The sequence below is a fragment of the Glycine max genome, chromosome 4 (genome assembly GCF_000004515.6).
Source record: "Glycine max cultivar Williams 82 chromosome 4, Glycine_max_v4.0, whole genome shotgun sequence".
In the NCBI taxonomy this organism is placed as follows: domain Eukaryota; kingdom Viridiplantae; phylum Streptophyta; class Magnoliopsida; order Fabales; family Fabaceae; genus Glycine; species Glycine max.
In genome coordinates, this window is record NC_016091.4 from 40,109,587 (window position 1) to 40,119,829 (window position 10,243).

The 10,243-nt window shown below is 31.8% G+C and overlaps 1 protein-coding gene across 21 annotated transcripts; it reads right to left on the bottom strand.

The window, feature by feature from the left end:
- Window positions 1–2,237: 2,237 nt before the first annotated feature.
- On the bottom strand, window positions 2,238–10,022 carry LOC100795666 (calcium-dependent lipid-binding protein). 21 transcript variants are annotated; one of them, XM_041015103.1, is made up of 12 exons: window positions 9,454–10,013; window positions 9,265–9,327; window positions 9,067–9,143; window positions 8,031–8,940; window positions 6,513–6,626; window positions 5,854–5,998; window positions 5,682–5,763; window positions 4,655–4,735; window positions 4,482–4,567; window positions 3,754–3,892; window positions 2,796–2,960; window positions 2,238–2,590 (listed from the first exon to the last, which is right to left on the bottom strand). In XM_041015103.1, coding segments are annotated over exons 6-11 (537 nt in total). In that variant the 5' UTR covers window positions 5,856–5,998; window positions 6,513–6,626; window positions 8,031–8,940; window positions 9,067–9,143; window positions 9,265–9,327; window positions 9,454–10,013; the 3' UTR covers window positions 2,238–2,590; window positions 2,796–2,813. The 21 variants fall into 21 exon arrangements, 16 of the variants coding, with proteins under 16 accessions (XP_040871037.1, XP_040871027.1, XP_040871025.1 ...); XM_041015093.1 differs by having other exon boundaries at window positions 5,854–6,028; window positions 9,454–10,012; XM_041015091.1 differs by having other exon boundaries at window positions 8,010–8,940; window positions 9,454–10,012.
- Window positions 10,023–10,243: the final 221 nt, after the last annotated feature.

The window sequence follows — 10,243 nt, forward strand, 5'->3', positions numbered from 1 at the left end:
TAGTCAATCTGCCAATGGAGACATTCCATATGAAAATTTAAGCTATGGTCAATTAATTTCCTATGTCCAAAAGGTGGCCTTAAAAATCTGCCAGGACGACAAAATCCAGAGGCAATTAGCCAAAGAAAAAGCTCAAACAAAGAGGATTTAGGTTCCTTCTGTGAACAATTTGGCTTACCAGCCTGTCCAAAACAAAAGAAGAAACAATCTCTAGAAAGAAACCAGAATTATAAGCCAGCCAATAGAAGAAGATTTTCAAAAGAAGATACTCTCAAAAACCTCAACCAGTAGAGAAATGGAAAATCCTAAACAAAAAATAAAATAAAAATAACGTGCTACAATTGTGGAAAACAAGGCCACATTAGCAAATATTGTAGACTAAAAAATAAGTTAAGAAACCTTAACCTGAACCCGCAATTGAAGAGCAAATAAACAATTTGCTCATAGAAACTCGGAGGAAGAAACAGAAACTTCATCCTCCGTGCTTTCCGATGAAAACCTAAACTAATCCAACAAGATGACCAACTATCATCAACAGATAATGATGATGGGCAAATCAATACTCTAACGAGAGAACAAGATCTCTTGTTTGAAGCAATCAATTCCATACCTGACCCCCAGGAAAAGAAGGTTTTTCTGGAAAAACTCAAGAAAACATTAGAGGTAAAACCTAGACAAAAGGATTTTATCACAAACAACAAATTTGATGTAAGTAACATACTCAAAGATTAGAAAATTCTTCAACCAAACCAACGACAATCCAAGATCTCCAAACAGAGATAAACAATCTAAAAAGAGAGGTAAAAGAACTTCGTCAACAACAAGAAATTCATCAGATCATTCTTTTTCAACTTGAGGAAGATAGTGATTCTGAGAGTGCCAACAACAGTGAGGAAAACCAACCAGAAAATTTAGAAGATGATATGTTTATGGGATTAATCAACAAGATTAAAATCCAAAAATTTTACATAAACATAAAAATAATTATTAATGATTTCATTTTAGAAACAATGGCCCTATTTGACACAGGGACTGATTCAAACTGCATTTTAGAAGGATTAATTCCTGCAAAATTCTTTGAGAAAACCTCAGAAAAATTAAGTACGGCAAACGACTCAAAATTCATTTTTATTATTTTAAACATGTCAACTAACTTTCTCCAACTTAATATTTTTAAAATGATCTCAATACTCATCTCATATTTTTATATTTTATTATTCTTTTCTATTTTAATTTATTATAATTCTATGTTAAATAAATAGGTACTGTTTCAATTTAATATATTTTTATCTTAATATTTTTCAAACTAAGATATTCAATAAATGAGTTTATCTCACTAGGATATAATATAGTTTACGTGCTATTTAAAGTAATGTTTGACGTTAAAATTATTATTATTATTAATTTAATATTTTCCTTATTTTCCACATCCTTTAATATTATAATTTTAATTTTGATAAATTTATATTTTAATATTTCTTGATTTTTAATTATTTAACAAAATGTTAACCTTTGAACAAAATATATAAGATTTTGAAATTAAATAAAAACTATAATTACTTAAAAATATATTTTGCAATAAAAAAAAGTTGAACTTATATAAAATTAGTTTATAAATGTCTTTTTATATCATTTTATGTTTATCATTTAGTTTAATAAATAATTTTAATTTAATAAGGAACAATTTAATATCTTTCAACTAACTTATTAGTTATTTTTCAAACAAAATTATAATCATCAATTGAAATTAATTTAATAATTAAAAGTTATTTTTAACCTTTGTCGATGGGGAAAATCTACGCTACTGCAAACAAGATATTTAAACGGTTAAAAGATGTATTTAACGACAGTTACAAACCGTCGTTATAGCCAAGATCGTAAAAAAGTCAAACTTTCTATGATGGTTATAAGACAACCGTCGTAGAAAAGTCTAACTTTTTACGACGATTGTTGACTAACGACCGTCTTAGAAAGTACTCCAGTGTAGAATAAACACCATAACCCATTAAGATAGATGGTCATGAATACTATATTTTTAAGAGAATCTAATAATGCCACTTTTTTTTTCATTTTCTAGCATTACCCTGCACCCAATCCTCTTGGTAAAGATATGTAGAAGCATATACCAAATGATGTTAGAGTGCATGTCTGCCTGACTAAAATAATGCTTGCTAATCTAAAATAGAATATTTCTCATCATCAACTTTATGATATTTATAAAAACATGAGCATCTCAATTCAAAGAATGATTAAAATATGTTCCATTCCTATAGGAGATAAGAAACAAATAGCGAAATGAAATCACAGAGCCTCTTGCAATACTTTCTAGAATTATTTTATATTTGGTACAAAAAACAAAACAAAAAAAAACACAAATCAAGGGCTATTTGATAAAAACAAATATGGCTATGCAGAATAATTCACCAAACCAGTCCAACACCAGACCCTACCACTGATACTGCTCCATCTAGTACATCCATTGTGCATCCTATCACTCCCGCTTCTTTCAGTTTCTTCCTTTCTTCTAGTATCTTCTTTTCTGCTTCTAGCGCAACCAGCTGCCTTCCTTGTTAAATTGATAATACATGACCTGAAATTGCAGCATGGTTAAGATTTCAAATCAACTAAGAGGGCTATAAGTGACCAACCAACAAATAGGAGAAATTATCCAAATGATAGTAAGATCTTAAAACCTGAAGGGAAGAGGAAAAAGAAAACTTCATATTCTCTTTTTCTTAGTTTACATCTATATGACTATATCTATGTATATCGTACAAATAGATCATTACATATACCTTCATTGTTAAGGTTCCTCAATCTTTCTTATCTTTCACCTTAAGTGTATCAAGTGAGGGCAGTAGCCTCAATTCGATCTCCTTTTCAGTTTGTATTTCTAGACCAATAAGGGGTAACTGTGCTATTCCCAATCGCTTATCTTGCCCAATGTCTTTATCAAGAACCTGTTTGGAGAGTAATGAACATCATTTATGCTAACTCTTACATCAATCAAGGTGTAGAAACAGTTTATGTTGAGTTATAGGGAGAAAAAACATTGGATTTCAAATCAATACATTAACCACTATAATAGCGTGTAAAGGTGGATGAAACCCTTGGTTTGAACTAAGTTAAATAAAAACACAAAACCTCTAGTCAATATTAAAGAAACTATGACCAAATTTTCAAGAAATGACATGCATAGGAAACCTGCCATTTGAGTTAGTAATAAAGTAGAGATTCTAATATATACCACCAGAGATTATAGAACTGCCACCAGTGGCAGATCCAAAAATTTTGTGACTTGAAGCAAAATATACTAACAGAAATTTTTAGTGTTGCAAGGAAAATCTACTTTCAAAAAGAGAATGGTCTAGAATCAGAATTAGGAGACTTAAATCATTCGAGTTGTGAAACAAAAGTAATCATACTTGGGAAGATGCAATATGCTTCTAATCATCTTACACTAATATCAAAATCACAAGTAGGTAATCATCAATTAACCAGATTTTCATCTTTATATATATTAAACATATGAAAATAAAATTTTCAAAAAGTAATTAGCATAATTGAAGGGCACATATTTATGAAATCAAAAATGTCATAGCATATCCCACAGAAAGGAGGCAGAAGAGAGCAGCATAAAAAGGAGGCAAAGTATTAGTAGGGAAACCTAAGAATGAGTAATTGGGTCTCCTTGTCTTCTGCAATCAACTTAAATTTCTCATTCCAAATAGGATTCAGGTTGTTATCAATAACCTTGGTTTTATACTTAAATAATGGTCGAATATGCACAACTACATAAGGATCTGACTTTCCAATCATTTCCATATTCTTTAAAGCAGTTGCTTTCACTACAGTCAGTGCAAGTTTTCCCTGGGATTTAAGCTCCAATTCACTGCAAGAAAAAAATGATGTTGGTTATGTAGTTTGACTGTAAACATAATTGAGCATTAACATTGAAATTGACATTCCTAGTTTTTTCTTTTTTAACCCTATGGTAGTGAATGTTGGGCTTTAAAGAAAGAACAGGATAAAAATATAGAAGTAGCAGAAATGCGAATGTTAAGATGAATATGTGAATCAACAGGAAAGGACATGATATAGAATGATTGTATACATGGCAATGTGGTTTGGATATATGCAAAGAAGGGCTACTGAAACTATCGGTGAGGAGAGTAGATCACAAGGTTTGTAGCCTTATTAAAAGGTATTGAGACAAAGAAGGACATTGGAGAAAATTATTAAATTAAAAAGAATATCATGGAAAAGTATCCTTGGGAATTTGGTTTTTTAAGCAAACCCAATGGTAGTCAACCTCGTGGGATAAGGCTATATTGATGTTTTGTTTGTTACACAAATTTCAAACTCAAATGTAAAATTTTGTTAAAAGGATATAACAACATATCTAGTCAAGTTTTTATCTGCAATCAGAAAGAATAAAAACAAAAGCAAAAACTTCCAGAAGATTAATATTTAATATTTACCTGGTATCAATAGGAATGCCACCAAGTTGAACCACAATCCTATGAGGCCATTGGAGCATGTGAGTAACAATTGAGTTCACAGTATCCTATGAAATGGTGGGTAAATATTAGAGTTAGAAATGCTACTTCAAAATTTGTCCAAGGGAAAGATGTACATAAAACAAATAACTCACATCAATCATATCCGAGATTCCAGGAATAGCCGTTAAACTTCCACCAATAGCTTTCAGAGTATAATCAATCCTGGGCTTTGGCTGATAAAATGTTAATGGAAAAGTCAGTAATTCCAAGAGTGAACAATAAGTTATCAAGAAAACAATTAGAATGTAGATTTAGGCCAAGAGAAGAATAAAACTATTTAGTTATTAACAGTAGTGTCCCCCCTTCACAATCTTTGAGAAGTGTATTGCCCTAATAATGGCTCTAATAATTTAATGCGAAAAAGAATTCAACTTGGAACAATTGTAAAATAATAATAGTATATTGACTAAGCTATAAGTGCTTTTGAGAGATTTTTTACTCAAAATATAAAACTTTTTTCGATAAAAAAAAACTCCCAAAAACTGTCAAAAAGATATTTTAGTATTACATCCAAAGAGGCTCTATTTCTATATATTTTGCTAGGGAACTTTTCATTGACAGTGAGTTGGAGTATGTTTGTACATATGGGTCTGGCCCACTAGGTATTTTCGCAAGAAATGCATGGAATTTTAATTTATTCAGTAATATAAAAGGTCTTTGAGATAGATTCAAATTATCTATTCCTAAATTGTGTTTCATTTTTGTCAAACTAATAAAAAATTGGTGCCATTTAAAATATTTACTTGTAATTTTTAGTTTTTCTATATTGACTTTAAACAAAATTATTTTAAATGACATTTTTTTAGTTTAATGAACATGTACTATTTGTTTAAAAGAAATTCACTATAATCTAATTAAAAAATCATAATTGATATGCTTAAATTTATGACATATTATAATTTATAATTGATTAACAGTCTAAAATTATTACACTATCAATAATTTATACCTAGTCTGAGCACCTTTGTTTCTTATTTTTGTTTGTTTGTAAAAGTTAATAAATTTAAGCTCAATTCATAACCTATTTTTTCTAATTTTACTAGTTGAACAAGAATTAAAACCTGGAAGTTTCCTTTTAAACATATTTCTAATTATTTTTTAATACATAGTCATACGTACGTATGCTTGCCTTGCAGAGTTGCAGTATATGCTTGGCAACATTGTGTCATTATGACAATTGGCAATTAAAGAAATCATTGGCCTGTTGAATGGAAGAAAAAAAATAAGAAAAAGCAATTAGATGGAAATAAAAAAAAATGAGATTCCACACTTAATGGATTGTGTGCATTACATAAGTTAATTCCCTTCATTAGGAAGCTGCTGGCTAAAGGACATGTGTATAGCCATATACAATTTGTCCAGAGAGATTTTCACCACAATAGAAGGAAAAGTATGATCATGCATGTTGTGGCAGGTGAAACTTCCCAACGTGGGGTCTGCATTTAATGAATTGATTATCGGCTTCACTAATGTGCCATGTGCAGGGGTATTCACATGCCAAATCACAGGACAAGGAAAATAATAAAGACAAAGGTAGGTAGTTATAAAGAAAAATTTAGCATCAATTTTTTTTTAAAAAAAAAAGCAATAAAAAAAAGAAAAATGTTCCATAAGGTCAAACTTTGAAGCCCATTGGATTCCAAAGTATTTGAAAGTAATAATAGAAAGCAACGATAAAAAAAAAATCGAGAAAGAATTAAGTACCAAAATGTGAAAAATAATAGCTCAGATATACTTTTAGCAGGGAATGTGATGTGAAGTAGCTAGAATAGAAGAGTTACTTTAATCCTAAACCTATGGATTTATTAAAATTTAAAAATATTAATATTAATACATCACCAAGTTACCTACCTCTGTAGAATCACAAATGTAATAATTATAAATTAATTAATTTACCAGCCTAGAAAAATAAAAAGTCTTGTGGTGTTTTAAGAAGCTAAAAGTGATTACCTTACTATGAAGCTCGTTGTTGATGTTGGTAGTGATACCAGAATATGTTTCTTCCATTACCTCCTCTGAGGAATTTTTTGTTGTTGATGGGGACAAAAATGAGGAATTTGAGGCCTATAAATAAACACAAAACAACAATGACATCAATAACCACAACAAATTCATAGCTAATCCAAGTCACTACCTACCTAATCCCTATCATCAAAAGTATTATTAGAGAAAACCAAATAGGAAGGAGCATTCTCAAATCCAAAATTTCGCACCCATGAATGAAAAGGGTCCTTCAATTGGACATCAATTTTGAGAGATGGGAAAGAAAACCAATTTGGCAAAAATTGCAGGCCATTCTAATTTAAATGCAGATAAAGTTTGCATCTTTCTCCAAAATGATAAACACCCAAATAAGAAAGAAATGCATAGTGTTCAGAAAAAAGGGGGGGGGGGGGGGGGGGGAAGTGGAAGTGTACAGTGGCATATGCTGCATCCACCAAAATGATAGACTACAAGAGTTGTCAATGGAAACTGGATCCACCAAAGCCTTTCTTCTTGAGAATGAGCCACATGCATATGCTGCTGCCACAGCCACCTTGGTGACTTGACCCTAATAATCCGCAAATGCTAAACTCTCATTTATTTCAAAAGATATTTTCAAGCTAATTTATACGAATTTTCTAATAATTCACTTCTCTAAATTGTATGAACTGGTGACTTGACCCATTTTTAAAAGGTGAACCTACTCGTTTGGTCCTTTGTGCTTGTAACACATGCATGGCTCAAGGTTTGACTTTACTTTAAATAAATATTTCATATTTATTTATTTAAGTATCATGGTTTGACTTTTATTTATTTACTAGAGAAAATAATAAATGTAAAAAAAATGAAGAAAAAAAATGCATTCGTACCTACTGCAACTATATTGAAATGGAAGTCACAAGAAAACTTGATGATTCAATGTCAAGTAACTTTACGAATCAGAGTAAACTCAAATTGAAAAATTTGATACTTACGATTCAATGTCAAGTTCCCAAAATGGAGGACTTGCCCAAAAAACTTTTAAAACCTTTCATCTCCCAATTATTAAAGCTTTTTTGTGTAAAAGAAACTTTATTAAAGGAAAAGCATATAAACATGAACACAACAAAGCTACCTCTGTTTTTCTACCAAAGGAAGCCTTTAAACACATGAACTAAGCACCAAAGTTATACCATACAAATTTTTTATAATTAATTTACTGTTTTAGTGAAATAGTATTAGAAGCTACCAATTTTACAAGAGATCCATCAAGCTGATACCATTGGAGCATAGTATTTCTACAACAAACCTAACATTTAATTTCCACCAGGTAGTAGACTGATACTGAGGAATCACTCACCTTTGAGAGGATAAAATCAACCAACCACCTATTAGAGTCAACATAATTTATATTCACTGAAGCATTGTATACCAGAAATTAGGTATCACTAGAATTAGAAATTAGAAAAGATCAATGATATGTACCAAAAATGAACTGTTGCTTACAGGAAACTGGACAAATTTTGTTGGAAACTTAGAAGAAGGATCTGTCCATGTGGATGATTTTTCTACATGTCCAAAACTCTGCAGTAACATAAGGGACATGATGGATTAAAATGAAAAGGACAATAATACAATTTATCCACTGAAAAAAAAGTCACATGCATAAATATTTTGGTTCATGCACATTTTAATCGACTCAATGCATAAACAGGATGAGGCATCATGCTCCACACAAGAAACTACAAAAACAATGGTTGTTACTGGTAGCGTCCATGTTATCACTCTAATTGGTATATTGGACAGAGTTAGCAAAATACATAAACAGTAAAATAAATCATAGTCAGATAACATCAGTGCAACAACCATAAAACTAAATATATCACCCTTCATAGACCATATTTTAACAGTATGTAGTTTTCAAAATTTTCAGCTTATGAGAGAATGAGAGACAAAATATACTACTTGGTTCTACAAATAGTTGATTTTGCAGATGTACTTATACCTAAAGGAACCTTTTGACTATGAACATCGGTAAGGAATTTGTCAGACACTTCCCAAGAATTTCACCAATTTTCGTTTCCTCTAAGAGAGTACAAATTACTGTAACTTATGGGTTTGAACCATCTTATTCAAGTTCAAGTTGGGCAGGTCTAGTTAAGACAACAAAGCTCTCGACCCAATTATTGCATTTTAACAAGACGAAAAGGAGAGAATTTCTTAGTAGAAAGATTGTGTTCGCTTATTGTTTATAAATGAGTTGGAAGAAAAATATTTGGTTCAACGATTAACAATTGGCAATCCAATGAAGACCCCTATTTCAACTTCTTGCTGAAGTCGGAGAGCTCAAGAACATGAATTCTGGGGATAGCAGCAACTTCCTCTCTTTCTTTCTGGGTGTTGTAACCCCAATTACCTGATCCAAACAATCAACCTTATCAATTATACTAAACATTAGGGAAACAAACACAATAATGACAACATGGGAACTAGGACAAAATGAGGGATGGTGCATAAATCATAAACAGGTACAGAGAACTACCTAGATACAAATTCCATTGGTCTAACTCAGGCTCTTTGATGACATTTTTTAAGGTAGCTAGCCGATCCTCAACAAAGCTGGTTAAGATTAACTGGAGTTAATTTATTGTGAACTATATTAACAAGCAAGAGCAGAATTTTATTAATTTTCAGAGCTATAACTAGAATTCCATTATTTACAGCTAAAGCAGTATCTTACTGCAGTGTCAGTCCTTGGTGCTCTAGCTTTTTCTGAAGCTACTTCAAAACTTCTACGTTAGGACTGTAAGTAAAGTTAAAGATAGTCCAGGAAAAATAATATTTTTATCAAAATAAAGCAAGAAAAAGAAAATAGACATAACATAAATATTCCACGGTATTATTTTGGTAAAATATATCAAATACTAACCCAGTTCCAAGGCCATATATTCTTTCAGGTGGTATGGTCACTTCGGCAAGCTCTCGGATAAAAGCATCAGCAAAGCGGCTCTGAAATAACAGAAATAAGAGGGTTGGGTTCTAAAATTGTAGAAAACCAAAAAAGACAAAAACAAAAACAAAATAAGAGGGTTGGGTTCGCTTCTTCTTCCATAGCTTTCAGTGATCCATCTTTTTCAGTAAGAACTTAGGCTCGAACCCCATGCTTGAGTACTCCAGCTTTCAGTGTCACTTCTTCTTCCGCAATCCATTTCTGGAGACACGTCGTCGTCGTTCTCCATCGACGCTGAGATCGGTGGATACCTCTTCGACTTCCTCTTCATGGCGCAGGACGCGTCCACTTCGTCGCTTCTATGGGCGGTGGCATTGCTCGAATCGCACCCGGAGGTGCTCGCGAAGGTGAGGGCCAAAGTCGCTGGAATCAGGCAGTCTCATTGCTGGAGTTTGGTGAATAGAGAAATGGGGCTGGTTCGCATTAGAACTTTAGGGTTTTAATTTGCAAAAGTAAGAAAGAGCGATTAAAATAAGGCTAGCTAGGACTCAGGTTCTATAAGAACCGATGTCGTAATGTATTCCCTTTCTCATTCTATGTCGTAATGTATTCCCTTTCTCATTCTATGTTAGTTCTACAGGAACCGATGTCGTAATGCATTTTCAAACCTGTCTTTAAAATTTTCTAATTATTTACAAAAATATCACCGCTTTATTTACGACATCGATTATTATACAACCATCATAAAATCTGCGTTGTAGAAAAGTGT